Source organism: Carcharodon carcharias, chromosome 14 (assembly GCF_017639515.1).
Source record: "Carcharodon carcharias isolate sCarCar2 chromosome 14, sCarCar2.pri, whole genome shotgun sequence".
Classification (NCBI taxonomy): Eukaryota; Metazoa; Chordata; class Chondrichthyes; order Lamniformes; family Lamnidae; genus Carcharodon; species Carcharodon carcharias.
This window is the reverse complement of record NC_054480.1, coordinates 120,411,158-120,437,452: the sequence shown is the minus strand read 5'-3', so window position 1 is coordinate 120,437,452 and position 26,295 is coordinate 120,411,158. Positions and strand designations below refer to the sequence as shown.

The 26,295-nt window shown below is 43.5% G+C and overlaps 2 protein-coding genes across 2 annotated transcripts; both read left to right on the top strand.

Moving 5' to 3' along the window:
• The first annotated feature begins 386 nt into the window (after positions 1-386).
• On the top strand, positions 387-8,258 carry LOC121286753 (actin-like). Its single transcript, XM_041203786.1, has 2 exons — positions 387-403; positions 7,184-8,258. The coding sequence occupies exons 1-2, from the start codon at positions 387-389 to the stop codon at positions 8,256-8,258; spliced, it is 1,092 nt and encodes a 363-aa protein (XP_041059720.1).
• A 12,483-nt stretch (positions 8,259-20,741) lies between these two features.
• Positions 20,742-25,543, top strand: LOC121287261 (actin-like). The gene is made up of 2 exons (XM_041204973.1): positions 20,742-20,758; positions 24,454-25,543. Exons 1-2 carry the CDS (start codon positions 20,742-20,744, stop codon positions 25,541-25,543), a joined length of 1,107 nt encoding a protein of 368 aa, XP_041060907.1.
• The last annotated feature ends 752 nt before the right edge of the window (positions 25,544-26,295 follow it).

Below are 26,295 nucleotides of genomic sequence, written 5' to 3'. Positions count from 1 at the left end.
TTTCTATCGGGGACCTGGGTTGGAGGGTGTTGCATGCAGCAGTCTCTTATAATAAGAGGATGCATAGGTTCACGGACTCTCAGGACATGTGCCCTTTTTGCGGTCTTGTGGAGTCCGTGGACCATGTATACATAGGGTGTTGTAGGCTGCACTCCCTTTTTAGTTATTTGAAAAACCTTTTATTGATGTTTTGTTTGCACTTCAGCCCCACGCTCCTGATCTATGGGCACCCAGTGCGGAAGGGGGTCGGGAAGGAGGAGGACCTCCTCGTGAACCTGCTCCTGGGCCTGGCCAAGTTGGCCATTAACAGGTCCAGGCAGCGGGCGATCGATGGGGGAGTCCCGCCCGATTGTTTGTCCCTCTTCCGTGGCTACGTTCGCTGCCGGATGTCCCTGGAGAAGGAGCACGCGGTGTCTGCCGGCACTCTCGAGGCCTTCCGTGCTTGGTGGGCACCGCGGGGACTGGAGTGTTTTGTTGACCCCTTTAATCACATTTTGATTTAAAGTTTGTAAGTTTCCTTTAAACTTTGTTCTTGGTTTTACAGCTGACCTGAATTAGGGGCTGTGCCTGATTTATCCCAATTTTGTTGATTTGGTTTTCATTTAAAAGATTATCAAGAGTTCAAATCTCACAATGGCAAACTATGAAACAATGTAACTTCATCTGAATAGGAACAGATGGAAACATGTTTATACTTGAAAGAGTTACATCTTTGTAACCTTCCTAACTCTGCCACTATATTTTGGTGTTCCCCTGACATCCACAGCTTCATTTGCTTTAGGGAACAGAACCTCATCTTCCAATTAGGCACTTTACAGTCTACTGCACTTAACAATCAGTTCAACTAATTTAGGCCATGAACTCTGACCTCCATGTTGATATTTTTTTCCTAACCCAATCCCCCAACAAGGCCAGTCTGTAGCTTGTTCTTATATTTTGCTTTTAGAGAGCACTGACCCTTGCTCTGCTATTAACATATTCTGCAATCTTATCTTTATGCAACTTTAACACCTGCCTTCATCTTTAACGTTATCATAACCACTCCGTTTGTCTTGTGTCCATTACATCTTTGTCAAATCTCTCCCGAGTTCCCACCCATCCCTGGCCTTTTATTTTGCTCCACCTACTCTATCCCCTCTCTTCAACAGTAAAAAACTCTTTACATTTCTACCTCTCTTCAACTCTAAAGAAGTATATAGACACAAAACATTTACTGTTTCTCTCTCCACAGACGCTGCCAGGCCTGCTGAGTATTTCCCAGCATTTTATGTTTTTATTTTAAATCTTAGCTAACCTATGCCAACCGTATCAAACTTCATGGATGGCAGAAGATTTAAAATTCAGCAAGTCTCCCACCTTTTGGCATTGAGGACAGTTTTTACATATTGCCATGCATAGATGTCTGCACCATCAGAGCGAGGGGGGAAGCATTCTAGAAGGGGCAAAGCTGCCTCCAGGTTCAGTGAGGCTGCCCTTGATGCCCTCCTGCATGCAGTGCATGATAGATGTCACCAGTTCATGCCAAGTGTTGGGAAGAGGAGGGAGCCCAAGCAGACTCGTGCTGCATGGGAGGAGGTGGCTGACGAGGTCAGCAGTGTCAACGTACTGAGGAAGATTTAGTTCCAGTGCCACAAAAAGCTCAATGACCTCATGAGGTTAGTTGCAAGTAGCTAGATCTCTGCCTGTATACCCTTGGGCAGCATATGTTCATCTGCACCTCTGCTGAGTGTTTCTGGATTCCTCCTGACCCTGGGGGCCTGGTGCTGCTCTGTCCCATTCCTGAGGGACCACAGCATCCTGAGCCTCCCTGTGTTACCTTCTTCGTCTCACCCTTCTCCTTTTAATCTTTCCCTCTTCCTCACTGGAGGCTGTGTCTCCAGCTGAGACAACAATATCCATCTGTCTCAAACACTTTTCACCCCTCAACCTTGGGTGATGGACAGGAAAATAATCCATCAAAAGAGTCCTATTAAATCAGAGGAGAGTTCTCCTCACTAAAAATATCCAAAAGAATGCTTTGTCCACTCAAATGAGCAGTCCCTGCAGTCAATAGAGATTGGCCTCCAAAGCTGAAACTCTGGTCTGAACCTGCCCTTTAAATTGATATTCAAATAATGCAGGCAGGTTCCCAGCTTTCTGACCTGCCCGCCCGCTGTAAAATCGGAAACTGGCGTGATGACATCCTAAATGGCACCAGACAACATCACGCCCAATAATATGCTCCACAAAGCAGAAAATGGTCCCGATCTTGGAGTGTAAAATTCAGCCCAAAATGTTGAGCCAAGTACAGTTGGGGTAATAACGTGGACACCGAGTTCTTTCTTTTTCTGCAAGCTCCTATTGTAGAGGCACTACAGAGCACACAAATAGTACTTAGAAACACAGGCCAGAATTTTATGTTCGGCTTGAGAGCTCGGCGGGATCGGGTGGCCAGGGAGCCGTGCTGTGATTTTACGCGGGCAGGCCAATTAAGACCCGTCGAGTATAAAACACCACTGTGGCAACAGCAAGAAGGGGCAGGAGGGGGTGGGAGCTTAATGTCTGCCGGGTCCAATGGTGACCCGGCAGCCGATTCAAAAGCTGCGGCAGACATGCGAAGGTTGCCAGTGAAGCACACGCACCTCGTCGTGGAGCTCATTATTGGTGAACGTGGCAGGGGGAAGGGCAGGTCAGCGGGGCAGTCAGCACTGCCTTTCTCTAATGAGTGCCTTACTGCCCTCCTGGAGGAGGTGGCAGCATGGAGAGAGATCCATGTCCCCAGGGACAGGAGGAGGAGGCCCCCCCCTCACCTCACCAAAAATGCCTGGGAGGAGGTGGCATCCAGGGTGAGCTCCCATGATGTGGTGAGGAGCACATGGGTGCAGTGCCATAAGTACTTCAACGGTCTCCTGCGATCGGGAAAGGTGAGTATCCTGTTGGCATAGGTCACTTAGCACAGCAGTTAGGAATTGCCCACAACCCCCTTCCCCCCACCTCCACTCCCACCTGGCCCCCTTGGACCTCAGATGTCTTAGAGTATGAGTGGAAAATGTCAATGAGGCAGCATCTGGGCAAAGGGGTGAGACCTGGCTGCTTGGGATGATGTCTTGTGGCTCCAGGGTCACAAATCAGCTGAGCCCTGCGAGGTATTCCTCAGGTGGGGTTGGCCAGGCTGCAATGGCTATGCAGGTACAGGGTGGACTAATCAGTGCTCCTCTGTCCTTTCAGGAGAAGACATCCCGTAACAATGCCGAGAGGTTGGGGACTGGCGGGGGACCACACCACCTACTCATCCTAACTCAATATGAGCTGGGGTCACTGGAGCTGGAGAGGCACAATGCGCCTAGGTCAACCAGCCATGGTGAGGTTAGGGTGCCACAGGGGGGTAAGAGTGCAGTGCACTGAGGTCAGAATGTCAGTAATAGCAACCATTCCACTGTAGTCTCTGTATTGATGTGAGTGTCGAACATGGAATCCCCTTTGATAATGGTAAGATGAGGGCACCCTGATCCATGTGCCAGGCATGCACAGTAACTACGTAATGACAGTAACAGTGTAATGACTTCAACTAATGACATGTCTTTGTTCTTCCTTTCAGGCTCAGCATCAGCCCAATGAGGTGAGGAGACTGAAGGCCCACCACTGACCCCAGAGGTCAGCAACCATCGAAACGCACCTGCATCACATCCTCTCAGCCAAGCAGGCAGCAGCGCAGATACCAACACCTCAGTGGACATTACATCGGTGACTAATATCTCAGTGCACATCAGTAAGGGCACTTCACACTCGCTTGAGGTACAGGCGGAGGCAGAGAGTGCCCAGGCCACCGGTAGTCGGAGGACTGCTGGGGACGAGGAGCATCCTCAGTCAGTGGCTGATAATGTGCCTCTGGAGTCGTCCCTGAGGCAGCAGATGCTGGAAGTCCAGCAGGTTGTGCGGGGGGATCTGGCAGAGATACATGAGGGAATGCTTGCCATGGGGAATCCTTGCGGAGCATGAACAATGTAATGACTCTCATGGCCGAGCACACTGCCTCCTCCATGGAGAAAGTGGCAACTCTCATGGAGAGGCTCCTCCAGGAGCTGAATCAGGGGTTCCTGGGGATGTGCTCAGACCTGCAAGCCCTCACAATAGCAATGACCTCAGGTGGTCACTGTCAGTGTGGGAGATGCATTGGGCACCCAGTATCCCAGTTAGGTGCCCTTCCATCAATGATGAACAGGGAGGTCCAAAGCAGCCTCACGTTGGCGCACAAGCTGCTTGCTGTCTCTGCAGGCTCCTCTCAGGACGCTGTGGATGATGACAGCAGCTCCTCTGCCCCTCTGCCAGTGACTGTGGCATCCGATGAGGCTGCAATGACTGGGGAGATGCCAGTCATGGCACTGGCTGCTCCCTCCCGGGGGGGGCCAGCACAGGTTCCATGGGCCGGAGGACACATGCCAAGGCCAACAGGACAGCAGAGTGAGCAGGCTGTCTCCAATGCCAGTGCCAGCAAGGGGGGAGCACCAGACATAGCACCCGCAAGCGAAAACATAAAGCACCTTAAGTACAACACAGGCTTATCACTGGTGATATTTCCCCCCCACTTTTACATTAAATGTTATTTGGTGTGATGGACAACATCTATCAATTTCATTTGTATTATGTATGCCAGGCACCACATCATTAAATGTGTTTCTATTCTACAAGCTTCTGGGTGCTTCATTAGTTCTACAGGTGAAGGGTAACCCATGATGCTATGAGTGACTTGTTTGCCATTGCACTTTATTGAAATGGCACACAGTGTATGTTGTTCACCAAACAAATGTTCCAGTCAGGTGTCACGTATGGAACCTGTAGCTCTAGCATGTGTTGGTGGTTCTTATTTGGTAGGCTAGCTGAAGTAGCATTGGATCAAAGCATCCCGGGTGTCCCTGTCTCCTGGAGGTTGCCCAGGTCAGCATCTATCCCGTCAGCATTCTCCTGACTGTGCTCGTCTGGAGACTCACTACTGGACTCATCGTCAGTTGCCAGTGTAGCTGCGTCAACATTTTCTGCCTCTTTCGGCATTGCACATTAGACATATTGAGGTAGCTGCATCGCTACCTGTAAACCCTGGCAGCGAGATAGCGTTGTCTTCTGTGGCACCTTCCGCCTTGAACTTCCTGTTGGCCCTGTGCGCCTTGTGCCTGCGCCTGTCCTCCCACAGGTCACTCCCCTGGAAGCTGAATAAGGACACCTGGCCTCCTCCCCCTTCTGGCCCTCTCTTCCTCCTCAGAGGAGGTGCCTCCAGCGGAGACCACAATACCCATTCCCAGGGTAAGGGAAGGCTGTCCTGAACTGAAGCCTCCTATTTTTGTCAAAGCAGCTCTGAAGCAAAATGAAGATGTTCTGTTCAGACAAGCAAGCAGCAGCAAATTATAAGCTAAAGTACAAACAACTCGCACTAGCAAGCCCACTGACCCCTCTTATTTTTGAAAATTTGGCCTAACTGCCTGCCTGTTGCGCACGTGTGATGCTCTGAAAATCACACTGGCTACATAAACTCCAAGACAATTGGTGTTTCAAGGGCCTTAACTGGCCTATTAATTAATGGTGGGTGCGCCTCCGTGTTCATCATGCGCCCACTTAGTGAAATATCACGAGCGTGCGCGATGATGTTGGGACGTGTGACTGATGTCATCATGTGTCATATTATGCTTGGGCACCCACACGCCCAACGTAAAATTCTGGCACAATTTCACAACAGGAGTGGGCCAAATTTTAAAATAACAACCACTAATGCTGCCCCAAAAATCCATGTGCCTTCAGAACAGTCAACTTAACAAAGCTAGTTTACTGGAAAAACTCAGCAGGTCTGGCAGCATCGGTGGAGAAGGAAAGAGCTGACGTTTCGAGTCCTCATGACCTTCAACAGAACTGAGTGAATATTAGGAAAGGGGTGAAATATAAGCTGGTTTAAGGTGGGGGGGGAGGGGGGTGGGGGGAGAGAAGTGGGGGGGGTGGTTGTCGGGACAAGCAAGCAGTGATAGGAGCAGATAATCAAAAAATGTCACAGACAGAAGAACAAAGAGGTGTTGAAGGTGGTGATATTATCTAAACGAATGTACTAATTAAGAATGGATGGCAGGACGCTCAAGGTACAGCTCTAGTGGGGGTGGGGTGGAAAGGCTAACAGGGCATAAAAGATATAGATTTAAAAATAATGGAAATGGGTGGGAAAATAAAAATCTATATAAATTATTGGAAAAAACAAAAGGAAGGGGGAAGAAACGGAAAGGGGGTGGGGATGGAGGAGTTGTTTTGGATTTCCGGCATCCGCAGTTTTTTGTTTTTAAAGCTAGTTTACTCTTTTGTACTATCTTTGGCTCTATCCCACCAACTCTTCTGTCCCTTCAAGTCTCCTGCCTTCTGCCCTATCACGGACCTTCCCTTTCTTTTTCCACCCTCTGCCAATTGACCTACTTAAAACCTATTACATTTCTAATGCTTCCCACTTCTGATGAACGTTCGTCGACCTGAAACGTTTATTCTGTTCCTCGCCCACTAGGTCCTGCCACACCTGTTAAGTATTTACAGCGTCTTCTGTTGTTACAAAATTAACACCTCCTCATTTGATACAGGCACTTTGTTCAGTACTTTTACAGCTTATTTAAGTGATACAGTTGGAGGAGTGTTATGTGGCTCCTTTAACCCCTCCTTGTTGCCGTAATTCCCTAAAAGTCTTCTTTCCACAAGTTATTTAAGTACGAGTAGTTTCTGAAGAGAACGAACATCTAAATATAAGATACACTGCTGCGCATAAAAGCACCACTATCCCATCAGTGCATTGTTCTGAGAGTCGTTGCTTGGCGATAATGCCAGTTATTTCTATAAAGAAACACCCACATGTTTTTGTTAATAGAATGGGGATAAAAGTTGCTTAAAATTTACGAACACAACGCACATCCGCCAACGTCATAATTAATACAATGTTTGACTTTATGATGTCCCACTTTGTGATAGAAAATCCACACAATTCAATTTCTTCATTCTCGTGGTCCGAAAATATTTCTTTGCGTGGACGAAGAAAAATGTTTAAAAAATGTCAGAAGCCCCCGACTTCTACTGCGGAAAAGCACAAAGAATCAAAATCCTCATCATTACCAGGGATGGGTAAGGACGGGAAACCAAGATCAGAAGTTAAATCAAACACGAAGGTGAATTCGAATTGCTTCACTTTGAGGACGGGGGCGCTAGTAATTGACATGGGATCCGGTATTTGCAAAGTGGGATACGCCGGCCAACCCAGACCTGATTCTGTGGTGGGATCAATTTTGGGATACCCGAGAGGGAAGAGTAAACGTAACAACATCGCTGTGGGCAAAATGGTCTCAACCGAACCAGACCTCAAACTAGTTCGGCCGACCCGACAAGGAATCATAGTGGACTGGACAGCGGCCGAAGATCTCCTTCGGCACGTATTTTATGAGGATCTGAAGGTTTCGCCAGAGGAACACGCAATCCTAATCTCAGACCCCCCTCTCAGTCCCACGACCAATAGAGAGAAGATTGCAGAATTCCTGTTCGAGCGTTTCAATGTCCCTGCCATGCACGTCTCTTACCAGTCAGTGCTGGCTGTGTATTCTTATGGAAAAACCACGGGGTTGGTGGTAGATTCTGGTGATGGTGTCACCCATTCTGTCCCCGTTCATGACGGCTACAACATGCCTGATGCAGTCAGTAGAATAGATTTGGGTGGCCACGATCTCACTACTTACCTAATAAAGCTGCTCAGTGAGGCAGGTAACGCCTTTCATGAGAAAGGCAGGTACATAGTAGAAGACATCAAGCAGAAATGTTGCTACGTAGCTGTTGATTATCCAAACGAGGGAACCCGTCTTGTAGATTATGAGCTACCAGATGGTCATATCATCACCATTGGAACAGAAAGATTTAAATGTCCAGAAGCCCTATTCAATCCATCGTTCATGGAGTCAAACCAGGAAGGTATTCACATTATGACCATCAACAGTTTGAAAAGGGTTCAGCCCCATATTAGACAGCTCATGTACGATAATGTTCTGTTGAGTGGGGGCTCGACATTATTCGATGGCTTTAATGTTCGTTTCTGCAAAGAGATTTTTCCCTTAGCTCCTAAAGATGTTAAAACTAAAATTCACGCTGTTCCGGAGAGGAAGTATGCTGTCTGGATAGGTGGCTCCATATTGGCCTCATTACATGCCTTCCAATCTTTGTGGATTCGCCAAGAAGATTATACAGAACAAGGCCCATTAATTGTGCATCGTAGATGCTACTGAGACCCTGTTTTTTGTCCTATTATAGTTTCAAAGAATATTAAAGATTTTAATTTCACTGTGTCATTTTGTGCAAAGATAATAGTGTTGGTTTGTATATCAGCTATTGCTGGTTTATTACTTTTCCCATCGAATGTTCATAGTAATTAATGCCAATTTCATATATCTTCCTTCATAAATTAAGGCCAGATAACTGTACCATTTAAAATGCTTTATTTGAACTTATATTTAAATAATTAAACCATCAAGGAAATCCACATATGTGAAAATACAGAGGGTTTGCTTTGTTTTATTGCTGATTTTGAGACCTTTCCAAAGTTTGAGTGCCCTGGTATGGCACTCACGGAGAGGTAACATATTCAGAATAGGATTGGTAGCCTAAAAGTCCAATAAAAATTGACGATGCATCCAGCTTTATTTCAAAACTGGCCTACTATTGTGTACTCAGGCAGTAAACCATTTTTAATATGGAAATCAAGATACTGTGATGTAAATAGGATCCTGATTTCTAGGTGAAATCTAAACAGTTCCATTGTTGATGAACAAGCAAAGGCCTTCTAAAGAAAAGTCTTGAATTGTTTTTGTGGGCTTTGGTGAAACAAGAGTGTACCTCTGGGGCCCACAAAAATAGTCTGGGCAGCTGTCGCCCTGTGCCCCCCACCCCACCCTTTGCGACTGCAAACACCACTCCACTGCAATTTATCTTACTGGCAGCAGCCCCTGGTGACTTCCAATTTTCAACCTGGTGAGCTAAGATAGTATGCCTGTTCAATGCCCTGTAACTCATATGGTGAATTATATGGGGCTGGAATGTCAAAATCACGAGGGCAACTTCATTGCATGAATAGCCAGCCAACAAGGGTGCTTTGTCAGTCAGCCACCTAAAAGCCAACATCTACCTTACGCTGTACAATCAGCTCATCAAGTATTTTATTATTATGCAAATTAGAGGAGATCCCATACTGAGATTGAAGCAACAACATCCATTTATTTAACACCTTTAAAGTAGTAAAATATCCCAAAATGCTTCAAGGAAGCATTATCAGATAGAATCTGACACTGAGACACATAAGAACATTGCAGGACAGTTGGCCAAAAGCTTGGTCAAAGACAGATTTTAAGGAGTGTCTTAAAGAAGGAGAAAGAGGGAGAGATGCAGAGGGTTTCAGGAAGAGCAGCAGAGGGTTTTAGGGAGGAAATTCCAAAGCTTTGTTTCTAGATAACTGAAGACATAGCTGTTAATGATGTAGAAAAGTAAATCTGGGTGCATAAGAGATCAGTTTTGGAAGAATGCAAAGTTTGCCATAAGACCATAACCATAACATGTAGGAGCAGAAGTAGTCCATTCAGACCATCGAGTCTGCCTCAGAAAGTTGTAGGAGCTGAAAGAGATTTTATAAAATGGGGAGGGATGAGGACATGGAGGGATTTGAACACAATGATGAGAATTTAAACTTAGAGGCACTGCTGAACTGGGAGTCAATGTAGATCAGCGAGCATTAAGGTGATGAATGAACGGGACATGGTGTGAGTTAGGATCCAGGCAGCAGTGTTTTAGATGAGCGATAGTTGATGGAAGGTTAACAATGTGAGGCCAGCCTGCGGAGAGCAATGGAATAATCAAGCCTAGTGGTAACAAAGGAAAGGATGAGGGTTTCAGCAGCAGGCGGACTGAGGCAGGGATGGAGTGGTATGATATTAAAAAGGTTAAATAGTCAGTATTGACAATGGAGAGGTTATGGAGGCGGAAGCTAATCTCAGGATTAAATAGGTTTCAGTCTGGTTAAACTCAGCCAGTGGATGATAGAGGAATAGAATCTGTGGCCAAGGAATGGAGTTTGTGAAGGGGGAACCAAAATCATTGACATCAGTCTTCCCAGTATTAAAGTGGAGCATATTTCTACAAATCCAACACTAGGTGTCTTCATTGTGAGAAGTCTAAAATGAAAGGGGTATACGACTCTTGAAGACTGTTGACTCAGCTGGCTTCAGGCTGAATTCAGTGATCCTGTTGCTTTTGGCATCAAGACAGCTTAAAGTTGTAGATGGAGGATTTATCTGTTCCAGAGACAACAGCACTGGGTTGAGTTCTTTCTTGAAGCCTCTGTTTGCGGTACCTGGATAGTCAAAATCAGCCAACAGGATTTAGAAAAACTTGAAAGTTGGATGGAGAGAGAGAAAGAAACCCACTCAGGGTCTGGTTCTTTTCGCATCTCAGTTGCTTGTTCAGTTCTGCACAGAAAGCAGGTGCTTAAAACACACAAAGGGTTGGCTTGTTCAATGTTCAAATAAGGTCAGGGCTGGTGTATTCCAATTGCAACTTAATGAGATCATGGCTGGGAATTCCTTGGTCAGCCAGGGTGCCATTGTCCAAGTAATTATGTCTAATGGTTTGTCTCCACTCAGTTGAGAACCTGGGTGATTGGATGCTTTGTTAATGGGATAGGAGATGCCCCATTCATCCTCTTTCAAGACCATTGTTCCTGGTGCGACTTTTCAGACAGGTTGTCTCCATTTGAATTATTTTTTGGAATGGTGAAGGCACAGCGATCAAATGTGCGGCCATCTTTGACTGTGATCCCAAGTCACTGGGATGTGGCTTCAGGATTAAAAAAAATAATAATTAGAGGTTTCCAGCCAATAAATTCAAAATTCATTTTTTTATTCCTTATGGGAGCGGAGTCAACCGGAACTGCGAGGGACACCTCTACTCAGGCAGCAGGCTGAGTTTGAAAAAAAATATCCATGAATGACACCACAGGAAAAGTGTAAGTTCATTGGTTGGTGAGAAGCTGCTGTTAGGGATTGCATTTAAATAGCTTAAAAGTAGGAAAACAGATCATTTATAAAGAAGTAGTTACTTGGAATTCAGTAAGGAACACTAGCAATAGGGAAGTAAAAGTTAAGTCAAAGTGAAATAAAGTAAGTAAACCGAAGTAAGATAAAGTTAGCATGTGTAGTAAAGTTGTTACTAGTCATTTATTCCACTCATTTTATTTACCCTAAGTGTGATAAATCGCATTTAGAGTTATGGGATGGCAGGTCAACTTGGCGAAGTGGAGTGTACATCCTACGGTATGTGTGAAGTCATGGACGCACCATGTGTCCCTGACAAACACATCTGTAAGAAATGTCACCAGCTGCACAAGCTTGAGCTCCGGGTTTCGGAACTTGAGCGGTGGCTGGAGTCACTGCCATGCATCCCTGAGGCACAGGACTATGTGGATAGCACATTAAGGGAGGTAGTCACACCGCAGGTCAGGAGCGTACAGCCCGAGGAGGTATGGGTGACCACCAGGCAGTCTAAGAGAACAAGGCAGGTAATGCAGTCTTCCCCTGAGTCTATCCTGCATGCTAATCAGTTTTCCATTTTGAATGTTGATGGTTCCTCAGGCGAGTGCAGCCAGAGCTAAGCCCATGGCACCACGGGCAGCTCAGCTATACAGGGGTGAAGGAAGAAGAATGGAAGGACATTAGTGATAGGGGATTCCATAGTCAGGGGATCAGACAGGAGTTTCTGCAGCAGTAAATGTGACTCCAGGGTAGTCTGTTGCTTTCCTGGTTTCAGGGTCAAGGATGTCATGGAGTGGCTGAAGGATATCCTTTGGTGGGAGGGGGATCAGCCAGTGGTCATGGTCCACATTGGTACCAATGACATAGGCAAGAGGAGGGATGAGGTCCTGAAAGCAGATTTCAGGGAGTTAGGAAGGAAATTAAAAAGCAGGACCTCAAGAGCAGTAATCTCAGGATTACTCCCAGTGCCTCATGCTAGTGAGCATAGGAATAGGAGGATAGATTGATTAAATACGTGGCTGGAGAACAGGTGTGGGAGGGAGGGCATCAGACTTCTGATGCATTGGGACCAGTTCTAGGCCAGACAGGACCTGTATAAGCTGGATGGGTTACATCTTAACAGGACTGGGACTGATATACTCACAGGCAGATTTGCTAGTGCTGTTGGGCTGGGTTTAAACTAAAACAAAAACAGAATTACCTGGAAAAACTCAGCAGGTCTGGCAGCATCGGCGGAGAAGAAAAGAGTTGACGTTTCGAGTCCTCATGACCCTTCTAGCTTGTCTGGGTGGGTGGGAAGCTGAGGGATGGCCCAAATTTAAAGAAAGTAAAGTTGGTAACAAGAAGTAGTAGTAAGGCCAGAAGGCAGGAGTAACAAAGCTGTGCATTGAGTTTGCTTGTGAGGAAGATGTAAAGTGGTTGCAGAAGGATTTGGACAAACTTAATGAGTGGGCAAGAACATGGCAGATGGAATATAATGTGGAAAAATGTGAAGTTATTCACTATGGTAGTACGGACAGATGTGCAGAGTATTTCCTTATTGGTAAGAGATTAGAAAGTGTAGATGTACAAAAGAGACCTGGGTGTCCTTGTCCATAAGTCACTGAAAGCTAACATGCAGGTGCAGCAGGCAATTAGGAAGGCTAATAGAATATTAGTCTTTCTCACAAGAGGATTTGAGTACAGGAGTAGAAAACTCTTGCTTTAATTGTATAGAAGCTTGGTTAGACCACACCTTAAGTACTGTGTGCAGTTTTGGTCCCCTTATCTCAGAAAGAATATTATTGCCATAAAGGGAGTACAACGAAGGTTCACCAGACTTCCGGGGATAGTGGGACTGTCTTATGAAAAGAGATTGGGGAAACTGGGCCTGTATTCTCTAGAGTTTCGAAGAATGAGAGGTGATGTCATTGAAACCTACTAAATACTGAAAGGAATAGATAAGTAGATGCAGATAAGATGTTTTCCCTGGTTGGGGAGTCTAGAACCAGGGGACACAATTTCAAAATAAGGGGGAAGTCACTTAGGTCCAAGACGAGGAAAAATTTCTTTACTCAAAGGATTGTGAATCTTTGGAATTCTCTACCCCAGAGGGCCGTAGAAGCTCAGTTATTCAGTATGTATAAGGTAGAGATTGATATATTTCTGATTAACAATAATGTAAAGGGTTATGGGGATAGTGTGGGTAAAAGGCATTGAAGTGTTCAATCAGCCATGATCGTATTGAATGGCAGAGTAGGCTCAACAGGCTGAATGCCCTTCTCCTATTCCTATGATATAAAGCATGGTTTCACAAACATTAGCAAATATGAAAGAGCAGGAATTGGAGGTAACCTTGTGACATAGGTTAGTAATTATTTGGGAGTTGGGAATCAGATTGTAAGAGAACAGTTTCTGATTGTCAGATTGTGACAATTGGTACTGGATTTTCAATCTGGGGGTCAAGAAATCAATGCCCAGGTTATTTCCAGGTCCCAATCTCACATCAGCATTAGCAATTTTCATATCCAAAGGTCCTAACTGGGCAGAGGCCAGTTCACCACCCAATTAGTGGCACCAGAAGTGGCCTGGAGGTGTGGTGGTCTAGACAACTATAGGGAGCCCACTTAGTACTGAAAGGGTTAATGGAGAAATTGAATTAAATGCTTAGGCCTAAGAGAAAAATACTGCAACCTTGAAGAACAATAGCATCTTGTCTGATCACTATAGTAAGATAAGATCTGAGACATTCCATGTGTCTCTCTCTTGGGCCGAATGTAATCAAAGTTGTGATAACCAAGTGCGTAGGCACTGCACCTGTTGTGCAGGAATGGAAATTAACTAAAACATGGATTGGTCAGTTAATGTATGCAAATAAGCAGATTGAGATGTGCAAAATTTACTGATTGGTTGTAAAATGCTTTTAAGCAAGTATTTCTGTATTCTGCTTTGAGACGGTACAATAGCTCTCGCTGTATTGTTCTCCCTTGTGCACAAGTAATAAATGGGGTTTCCACGTACGAAATGATGCCTTGGTGTGGTTAATCTCCGAAAGTTTCTTGGAGGTTCCACCGAGATGACTAATCCCTAGGGTTGAGTCACAGAGCGCCAGTGTTAGGACCTCGCGGTTCAAGGACTTCTCAGTCCGCGGCAGCCCCAATTGGGCTTTAGGGGTTCTTTGTCCTGCGATCTACCTTCGCCTGCCTGTGGCTGACTCTCAGGGGAAGTCATCTATTTAAATATTTGGGAGATTAATTTGGCCAGTAATTTAGTGTAAATTAGTAGTAGTATACCCAGGGGTTCGAGTCCCCTGGTGGTGAAAAATAGTAGTAGTATACCCAGGAGTTCGAGTCCCCTGGAGGTGAAAAAGTAAGTAATTTCTGTGTTTTTTTTGTGTATATTATTAAGTAAAAATGGGAAATATGGCATCAAAGAAACCTCAGGTTCCCCTTTTGAAGGGAATCCCAAATGCATACATGTATATCCATTATGGGTCTTAAAGTGTCCAACATGTTTCTGATTGGGTTAAATGGACTCAAGGTAAAGGAGAGAGCTTCCCACCAGATGGAACTTTTAATCAGGAGAGAATTGAGTGCTTATAATGTTTTAAGGGAGGTAGATAGTCCGCTACTGAATTTTCTGTAACTTAAAAAAATGAATTGATCTAAGTTACAAGAGCTGTTTGTGCTGAAGAGAGAGAGAGAGAGAGAGGGTACCCCTAGGGGGTTAATGGGCAATTGACAAGCAGCAGCAGAGAAAATATGAGCTTTCGTCAGTTTGAAGGTCCCTATAGGTGGAGCCTTCAAGATCCCTTTATTCCCCCACTGCTAATTGAAGCTTCGTTTAGAGTTAAGATCAATATTGTAGGAGTATCGATACATACCTTTATCTATGTGTTGGTTTGTGTGCAATAAAGCATTTGTATGTGAGCTTTAATGTGTTTTCCTCCCTGAATTGTCTTTTGTGTGTGTAACTGAGCACTTTAGAGTCGAAAGCCCCATATTAGATTAAAGGAAAAGTTTATTCAAACATTCCAAAGTTTTGAGTATAAGGTTTGAGTTGAGATTTCTGGCAAAAAAATCATAATTTGAAGATAGTGTAAAGATAAAACAGGGCTTGCCTTTGTTTGAGATGAACCAACCCTTGTACCATCCCCTTGCAGAGTGGTAGGGAATAACCCTCATCATCAGCTTCCAAGCTGATTGTGATTAATACATACGAGTTAGTATTCTAAAATCCTGAGGAAAAATTACTTGAAATTCAGAAGGATTCTAGGAAAACCAAAAGGCATAAACACAAGGTCTAGGTGGTTCCAATGTATAAAAAGGGGATTCTTATGAAGAGATGAATTAAATATTAAAGGAAATCTGCTTTCCAAAAGCACTGGAATTTGAATTTGGGACAATCTTGAGATGTAAAGTGCAGTGTAATTTAACAGGTTTCTTTGAATAACGAGGATGCTATCTAAGATAAAGAATATGTCAATAAACATACAAAATTATAACTTTGATTCAAATCGTGGAGGTTGTTTTAATTTTGATAGTGTAAATTACAATTCTTACAAAGTTAAAAATTTGTGGTTTGGTTCTTGATAAAGTTCTCAAAAGGGAATTTTCATTTTAAAAGGTTTGACAACAATTGGCACTAATTCAAATGCTGCAAGCTTTTGTATTTGTAAGTCTGTTCCCAAAATATGAAGCTAAGCTCAAGACCTTGACAAAGTTTGGCAGAAATCCAATTTTTGGCCGAGTTAATGAATCTAGGATAATTCTAAAAGAAAAGGGTCAGACACAATTTAGTGGGTTACTTTTGAGACAATAAAATGTTTGAGGAGATAAGGAAGCAAAACATGTCAATACCTGATTTCTGTTTTTAAAACTGTTATGAGAATATTTTATTTACTTTAAAGTCTCTCCAGGCAACCTGAACAAGATAAGATGGTAGCTGTTGCATGTGTAACATTATATGAGGCAAGTAGGAGAATGAGTTGGGAAAGAGGACATAATGTACAAACTGTTTTAAGGAAAATGAATTTGATAATCTGGCCATCAACTGAGGCATTGGAACTGCTTAAAAAGTAAGGAAACATTTTAAACAATCAAGACAATAGAGAAACTGACTTCAAAAGAATCAAGATGATTGTGGTCAGAAAAAAAATCCTTGGAGGCAAAATTATTCAGTGTCTGTAGTTGAGGCAAATGAAGGGCAAGGACAAATAAAACTTAACAATTTACTACGAGATAGATACAGGTAAAGGGAAAGCTGGGAAAAGGCTAAATAGATGTATTACTGATAATATTAATGTGCCTGCGAGCTACAAAAAGTAAGACCACAGGATTAACACCTTGATGACAGGCAGAGTTAAGCGGTTCCCAGAGAGAACCATCACTGGAAGTGAAGATACTGAGCCATTGAAAGATAGGATAAGAAGGTGCATTGTAGAGTTGTTTAAGGAATTGAGGTCTGACATGAGACAGCAGCAGGAGAGAGTAAACTGGAAGGAGTGGGGGTGCCTAACCATAAGGATTCAGAACAGGGAACTCATTTCACAGGGAGAGTCATTAAAGAAGTATGTAATCTTATGGAGATTAAACAGAAATTCCATATTCCTTACCACTCCCAGAGTCCAGGGATGGTGGACAGGATGAACTGAACTTAAAAACATCTATAGCCTAAGCAGTTCAGGAGTATTGCTCAGCATTCTGATGCGTCTTAGGGCAACACCAAATAGGATTACCAGGTTCACTGCATTGAATTGATAACAGGAAGGGCCATGTAATTACCTGAAGGCATTATAATAGGAGGTGTAGGGCCACTGAAAGGAACAATACAGGACAATGAAAGGGAATTAAGTAGGTAATTACTTAAGTTGAGAGAGGAAGTTAGAGACTGACAGATGATTAAGTATATGGAAACAGGCAAATCCAAAGAGCAACAACGGACCCCCCCAATAGGGGAATAAGGTGATGGTCAAGGTGAGCTCAGAGCGAACAGGCATGGACCATACAAGGTAATTATGACAGGTGATGCATGCGCACTTGTAGATATGAGAACGAGATCCGATCTACGATCCTGGTCGTGGGCGTATCAGTACTGGCAACAAAGTCGGGGATCATCACTGCTCATCCCACGCCATAGGAGGAACTTTGGTACAGCACGGACAGTGCCGAAAGTGACACGCAACGGGGAATGATAAATGTAACAGTAGGGAAACAAGTGCTTTCAAACTGTAGTAAGGGTTTGCTTCAGATCGGGCATGGGAGGTCTGCCACTACCCAGCCATCTCCCACCTCTACTTTCAGAGTCCGAGTAGAGATAATTGAAGCCCCTCAAACCACACCGACTGACCCATCTTGTCCAACTATGCATCCAGGACCGGCGAATGGTTTGGTACTAGGTAATCAGAAGTTTTGTATCATAATGTACACCATGAGTTGGTACCCGTAGTCTTGAATGTATCCGATGTCGTCCTGCCCCAGTGGTGCTCAACCCATGCCCAAGCACTCAATATGGCTTTGACGTGCCAATTGATGACTGAAGCACTTCAGTTCAATGGCGAGATGCGATCAGGCTTGGGAGGGAACCGCGTTAAGCACAGCCTGATAAATGATGCAGCTACGATATTCAATATAGGGACATCATTGGTTAATCCAAAGCCTGGCTACTGTGCTCGAAAGTCATGCGGGGACTATCAATAAATTAATTGAAATAGGGAAAGATATTTCAGACAAAGTGAACAGGAATGATGAATGCAGCACCTACGGACAAGAATCATGACTTGACCGGTTGCTAGCTCAGAGGTTTAACATGTGCATATAGAATGAATGTTGAATGTATAGTGAATAGTAATATGCTAATAGGCATTGTATTAGTAAAACCTGTCATACCTATGTCAATGACATAACCCAGGCAAGACGCCCACAGTGACTGCTGGTATGGGATCCCAGCCATGGGGCCCGTTTGTACACCTACAAATGGACTTCATACAAATGCCTAAATGTATGGATATAATTATGTTTTAGTTATAGTATGTTTGTTCTTGCGATGGGTGGAGGCGTATCCCATCTGACGAATTGATGCTGTTATTGTAAAATTTTTGTTGCATGAATACATACCCAGATTTGGGATACCAGAGATTTTATCGAGTGATTATGGGCCTCGTTTTACCGCTAAAGTGATAAAGGAACTGTTGAAGGTCTTACAATGCAACCATCGCCTTTCCTGCCCATACCACCCCGAGTCTACTGGGGCAGTGGAGAAACAAAATGGTATTCTGGAAAACAAACTAGCTAAATTATGTGAAGAAACCAGTTTGAAATGGCCTGAAGCTCTACTCTTGGTGCTCATGACTATGTGCTCTCACCCTAACCGTACCATCTCCCTCTCTCCTTATGAAGTTATAATGGGACATCCTATGCGCCTCCCAGTGGCCCCAGCTTTATCTGCTAAGGAAATGGACATCCACGTTATGGATGAGGGAATGATTACATACTGTATAGCGCTCACTAATTCTCTCAAAAGCTTGCATATACATGTAGTAGAAGCTCAGAAAAAGCCCACCATTGAAGACTGCCATCAATACTAGCCCGGGGACCTAGTCCCGGTAAAGACCTTCAGGAGAAAGAACTGTTTGGAACCTCGATGGGAGGGGCCTTTTCAAGTCCTGCTCACCACCCATATGGCCATGAAGGTTGAAGGAAGTCCCTTGTGGATCCACGCACCGCACATCAAGCAGACGCTGACCTCGGACGGAAGTGCTTGTGCAAGAACTTTAACTGAGCCGTCAGAATGCTGACTTTGATCTGGGTCCTGTCCTGCACAGTCCTAGCAGGGGCATGAAATACCAATTCTGTGGTTCAACGAATGCAGGCTGTAGCCTCGCAAGTTAATCGAACTAAATGTTGGATTTGTACTCATTTTCCTGTTAATCCCTCTTCCTCAGAGATGCATTTTCTGGCTTTCCCCTCAGATTCTGCATGGTCCCTAGGTATTACAGGGGCCCTCATTCAGCAAACACCCATTTGGAGACGGGAGCCCACTTTTGTGGTTGTTAAGGGGCTGGCCTGGCTATGCAGCAGGAGAAATTATACCAAGGGTAGCACTGCCATTGGGTTCCTGTGCCTACCTTGCTGATTCAAGCCAGCTATCTATTCCCTCCCTCTCCTCAGGGATCAAGACCCCTCTGAGGATGAAGCCCGACAGCTCGGATACATAGAACTTGGCTAAGGGTGATGGATTGTCCTTGTAGGACAAAAAGGGGGAAGTGTGGTGGCCTGGACAACTATAGGGAGCCCACTTAGTACTGAAAGGGTTAATGGAGAAATTGAATTAAATGCTTAGGCCTAAGAGAAAAATACTGCAATCTTGAAGAACAATAGCATCTTGTCTGACCACTATAGTAAGATGAGCCCTGAGACATTCCATGTGTCTCTCTCTTGGGCCGAATGTAATCAAAGTTGTGATAACCAAGTGCGTAGGCACTGCACCTGTTGTCTAGGAATGGAAATTAACTAAAACATGGATTGGTCAGTTAATGTATGCAAATAAGCAGATTGAGATGTGAAAAATTTACTAATTGGTTGTAAAATGCTTTTAAGCAAGTATTTCTGTATTCTGCTTTGAGATGGTACAATAGCTCTCGCTGTATTGTTCTCCCTTGTGCACAAGTAATAAATGGGGTTTCTACGTACGAAATTATGCCTTGGTATGATTAATCTCCGACAGAGGCAAGACATAAGTTATCGAGGACCCTTTGAAAAGGTGAGCAATTGTCATGATGGAACAACAGGGATCTCAAAGGCCAGTGCTAGCATGGGCAGGCATCCACAGATAGCACCAAAGTTCTCAGGTGCCTCCCTGGAGGCTTTAACCTCAAGTTGCAGACAGGAGAAGTATCTTGTTCCCAGTGCCTACTAGAAGAAATGTCTGGATGGATGTGGCGATGGAAGTCAGCAGTTGGACAGTGACCAGAAGGGCTTGCGTCCAGTATAGAAAGAGATTTAATGACCTGGTAAGGTCAGGAAAAGTGAATGGCATTGACACCTTGGTGACAAGTCTTTAACTCTGTACACACCTGTGTGCACACGAACTGAGCAGACTGAGTGTTCATACTTCACCTTAACTCTGTTAGATCAAGTGACCAATTGCACCACTGAGGCATCAGCAACCCCCACTTATGGGGTGTAATTGAGGATCCTGACGTGTCCCAGGCACTCCGTTTGCCTTGTCCCACCTGAATGAAAATTCCAAATTGTTGCGCAAAAGTCTTTTAATGAGCTCAAAAATGAGCTCAACAACCACTTAATTGGATGTGTGTGGGTTTCTGGCTTCCCACACTTGCTTTGAAAATCATGTCACATTCAGGAGGCCAGAGGCATCAGGATCCAGTGACACCTTTTGCGAATGTGATTTTCAATGTGTGCCCACACCCGAACCTACCCCTGCTTCAATTGAAAATCCAGCCTGTGGTGTTTCCCAGGAATTTGTATTGGGATTTCAGCTTTTCATTACCTATTTTAATTATTTTGCTTAAGGAACCAAAAGTTGTATATACAAGTTTGCAAATTACTCAAAATTAGGATGCTCAGAATACATTATGTAGATGGGGAACAGGAACTTACAAAGGGACATAGATTAAGTGATTGGGATAAAACTATAGCCGAGGACATTTACTATGGGAAGGTCAATGTGAAGAAAAATCAAAATATTTTCTTAATGAGAGACCAGGAACTGTGAAACAGCAAAGCGATTTAAGTGTTCATGTACACAAATCACTAAAGGTTGGTAAGCAAGCACAAAAAGTAATCAGAAAAAAAACTAATGAAATCTTGACCTCGATCTCAAGGGAACTGGAATACAAAAATGAACAGGCGATGCTTCCGTTAAGCATCAAGGGGAGGTGGTATTATCACTGGACTAGTATTACAGAGACCCAGGATAATGCTCTGGGGATAGTTCAAATCACACCATGGCAGATGGTGACATTTGAATTCACTAAAAATCTGGAATTCAAAGTCCGATGATGACCAGGAAACCATTGTTATAAAAACTAATCTGGTTCACTAATGTCCCTTAGAAAAGAAAATCTGCTGCCCTTACCTGGTCTGGCCTACATTTGACTCCAGACCACACAACAAGTTGGCTGACTCTTAACTGCCCTCTGAACAAAGGCAATTAGGGAATGGGCAATAAATGCTCGCCTAGCCAGTGATGCCCACAGTAAAAAATATATAGTGCCTTGGGAAATGGATGATTCAGGATTCATATCATCCACTGTTGGTGGTTGACAGCGAGATATGGACATTGTAAATCAGAGAGAAAGGTCAGAAAACAGCTTTGATTTTGTAACATAACACTTAACCAATTTATTTCAGAGAGAAGAGTAGGCTTAAGATTAGTATGTCAAACTTAAATGGCGGTAATTATGAGGGCATGAAAGCAGAACTAGCTAAAGTGAACTGGCAAATGAAGTTAAGGGATAAGTCAATAGATATGCAATGGCGGATATTTAAGGAAATATTTTGGGATACTCAGTATGGATACATTCCAACAAGAAAGAAAAATTCCAAGGAGCGGACCCACCATCTGCGATTAACTAAAAAAGCTAAAGATTGTAACAAACTTAAAGAAAAATCATATAATTGTGCAAGGATCGGTGGTAGGACAGAAGACCGGACAGAATATGGAGAACAACAAAGAATGACAAAAAGATTATTAAGGAAGGAAAAATTAAAGTACGAGAGAAAGCTGGCTAGAAATATAAAGACAGATAGTAAGAGTTTCTATAGATATTTAAATGAGGAAAGAGTTAACAGAATGAGCATTAGTCCTATAGAAAGTGAGTCTGGGGAATTAATAATAGAAAATAAGGAGGTGGCAGATGTATTGAACAGGTACAATCAGATCAGCCATGATCTTATTGAATGGCAGAGCAGGTGCCTACTCCTGCTCCTAATTCATTTGTTCGTATGTTCATCTGTTGTTTACAGTCATGACGTGCCCAAATTATGCCCCTTGAAATGGCAGGCAGATTGCAAAATCAATAATAATTAGATACAAATGAAATAGTTAGGAGATCCAAATTGCACCTATATGTTCTGGGTTTTAGGACTATTGTTTAATAAATTCTGACGTGTCATTCATAAAAATGCTGAAATTTTTAAAGTGAAGAGCTATTTTGGGATTAACTACATTATTTTGACTCACAGTGATTTTCTCTTTGCTTAAAATAAATTATCCATGAATTTTAGTCAATGAAAAATATATTATAATGAATACTATCTAATTATTGCTAAAAAAACAGACATGCTCTCTGAGCTTTTCATCTTGCATTCATCAGGACAGCTCAAAAGAAATTATCAAACTGTAAGGGGGCAACAACAATTAATACAGCATGAGAAGAGAGTGCTGATTGGTTGGCTAGTGGACTCTGATTGGTGGAGGCGGTGCCATGAAGAATGTAGCATGGAGCAGTTAGCTGCCCAGCTTTGTTCAAGTTCAAACCAGGCAGGACTACTCTGATTGGTCAAGGAATTGTCATGGGGATTAAACCAGGGAATGACTGTTCCCTAAGCTTTTGTTTAGATGAAAAGATGCAAAGTGTGTACATGTTACTTCTGCCTGCAAAGGACAGAATCCTGGTTGTGAACATGTGTGACTTCTAGCATGCCTACGTGACCCATGCTGTGAGCCCAACTGGCAGTCTTAAATTGGTTTTTGGTGTAATTCTTCGCACCATCTAGATTGTTTAGCAGGTGTTGTCAATCCCAGAATCACATCTATTGTTGGACATTATGCTTTGAGTTTTGCAAGCATGGGCCAGTTGGGTACAGTCAGTACTTTGCCTGTTGCGAACAGCTGAAGGGAAGTGCTGTTTGTTATGATCCACCAATAGATGGAACCATGGCCTATTAGCACCACACCAGCACTGAAATTAATATACTACATTGCTCATTGTGTGATAGGCAGAAAATCTTTTTCACTTGACGGCCGCATTCTATTGGTAGAGAATACCACGCATGTTCCTACTGCATAGTAACAGCATGCAATGGCTAGCTTCATCTGTTGCTCAAATTTTTGTGACACCATAATCTGAGGTGGACTGGGCATTTTTCTGGACTGAAAATGGCAGCCTTTAGGCCCATTCATGAGTTTGTACGATCTATAGCGAACAATGCTCTGATTAGGGTAGCCATTATCCCACAGGATGGTTTTGATGTGCCCTATTTTAGCATCAAGCTTGCACAGTGAGCAAACAACTCAGGCCCTATTTAAGGGTTTACTGACAAGACCAATCTTATAGTATGTGGAATTGTAGGAATCCCGACACATATATTGACGAGTGAAGGTAGGCTTGTGGTAGGCAATAGTAAAGAACCCATTGGCATGTTTCTCAACTAGCACGTTGAGGAAAGGGAGCTCCTTTGACTGCTCCGTTTCGAAGGTGAATTTGAGTGCAGGATGAAGCCCATTAAGATGTGCAAGGAAGTTCTTACATGCAGCTGCCCAATCAAATATAGCAAACGTTTCATCTATGTATGGTAAATATACAAGGGGTTAGGTTAGGTATCATTCCATCCAAGATGCATGCTGTTACTATGCAGTAGCAACATGTTTAACGTTTGTCAACAGCACCTTCTTTGAATGGTGTGAAGAGAGTGTTGAATTACATAGCCTATACACATTTTTAAACAGCCTACCGTAGTGTACTTTAATTATCATTGCACTTTAAGGGTCGTTGGCAATCTACAATAAAATTAAAAATAATCAATTTCAAAAGTATCATAAATTAATAGTAGTTTTGCAGTTTTAAGAGATGAAATATTTTGCAAACGTTACAAAATCGCCTCGAATGTAATTCACAAGAGCAGAAAAAATATTTTTGGGTTAACATGGTAATCCATAAGTCTTGCATGGCACAAAATGTAAGGCTTGTTTTTATCTGCGTGGAAGAATAATTTGCAAGGTCGTAGGTACATTTTTTAAAAACAATGTGTTTAAACAGATTAAGGAGGCGAGGCTTTAAGTTCATTTTAAAATTTGGCCAAACCTACAGAGCAGCTCATTTCCAGATTTAAAAATAATGACAGCCAACGTTGCCAGAATTGCCTGAGTTGCAAGTTGCATCTCAGCGCCGTCATAATTGATGAAGTAAAATGTGACTATGATGTCCCACCATGTAGGGGTGGATTTAACAAATTTCACAACTAGTGTTTACTAAATTGATATCCCGGTTATCAAGCACAGCATACCGGCCTGCTGGTTCTTTAAAGACTTCGAAAATGTTACAGAAAATTCAGCGGCCGCCGTCGCGCACTGTGGACAAGGCGAAAATATCAAGGCCACCCTCATTATCAGGAACGATTAAGGATGTCAAACCAAAAGATAAACCTGACTCTGAGCCACAGCCCAGAATCCCAGTTATGAGAACGGGAGCAATGGTAGTGGACATTGGATCGGGGAGTTGTAAAGTGGGGTATGCCGGTGACCCAATTCCCCAGTCACTGGTTGGGTCAGTGGTGGGATACCCGAGAGGGAAGAGTAAACGTAACAACATCGCTGTGGGCAAAATGGTCTCAACCGAACCAGACCTCAAACTAGTTCGGCCGACCCGACAAGGAATCATAGTGGACTGGACAGCGGCCGAAGATCTCCTTCGGCACGTATTTTATGAGGATCTGAAGGTTTCGCCAGAGGAACACGCAATCCTAATCTCAGACCCCCCTCTCAGTCCCACGACCAATAGAGAGAAGATCGCAGAACTTTTGTTCGAGCGTTTCAATGTCCCTGCCATGCACGTCTCTTACCAGTCAGTGCTGGCTGTGTATTCTTATGGAAAAACCACGGGGTTGGTGGTAGATTCTGGTGATGGTGTCACCCATTCTGTCCCCGTTCATGACGGCTACAACATGCCTGATGCAATCAGTAGAATAGATTTGGGCGGCCACGATCTCACCACTTACCTAATAAAGCTGCTCAGTGAGGCAGGTAACGCCTTTCATGAGAAAGGCAGGTACATAGTAGAAGACATCAAGCAGAAATGTTGCTATGTAGCTGTTGATCAGGACAAAGAGACAACCCTGACCGACCAAGAGTACCTTGTGGATTATGAGCTCCCTGATGGTCATGTTATTACCATTGGCAAGGAAAGGATGAAATGTCCAGAAGCTCTCTTCAAGCCATCAGTCATGGGATCAAACCAAGAAGGTATTCACACAATGACCATCAACAGTTTGAAAAAAGCTCAGCCTCAGATTCAGCAACTCATGTACGACAATGTTCTGTTGAGTGGAGGGTCGACAATGTTTGAGGGATTTTATTCGCGGTTCTGCAGAGAGATTTTTGCTTTGGTTCCCAAAGACACAAAAACCAATATCCACGCTGTCCCAGAAAGGAAGTATGCTGTCTGGATTGGTGGCTCCATATTAGCCTCACTACATGCTTTTCAGTCTTTATGGGTTCGCCAGGAAGATTATAAAGAACGAGGCCCATTCATTGTACATCGTAGGTGCTACTGAGATTGGTTTGCTTTTCTGGTATGCAGTGAGATTTGAAAAAGAGATGGTTAATTCATGAAAAAAATACAAAACTGCAGTGCTAGATACAAAATGTCAGTAAAGGCAATAAATAGTATTACAACTGTTATCAGTGCTGTGTTTTTCACTCTAAAAGAAAACTTGATTACCATAATGTCAATTTGAACTTGGTCACAATTCTTCAAGAGAGAACTAAGAAGAGGTGAAAGACACTCCGGTCTTTACTGTATCTATTCAATGACAATAAAGTCAGAAAAAAATCAAGTCAGGGTTATTTTCCATATGAAGTGTGACCAAAGAGCTTTACTGCTTTACTCCATGATTCAGCACTCCCAGCATGCACTGCATTATTTTCCCTTTGGCACAGAAACAAGATTTAGAACCAAACTCTAAGTTTTGATTTGCGGCAACAGTAAGTGACTGCGAGAAGTGTTCTATCCTACACTGACATGTCACTTAGCTTCCTCAAAGAGCATCAGTCTGTTCCTGGGTATTTGTCTTTGTGTAATACCCATATTTGGTGATCTGCATTAAGCAGTAATGAGTAAGCTATGTACATTTCAATGGAGTTTGATGTCTAGATCCTGATTTTGGCTAGCACACTGAGAACTTTGCTGTCCAAGTCATTCCACCATGCAGTAGAAAATGTCTATTTAATTGCTGATGAGAAGACTACTAGGCTGGGAGAATAACTGCTGCATGATATTTCTTGGAGGCTGAGCATAAGAACATAC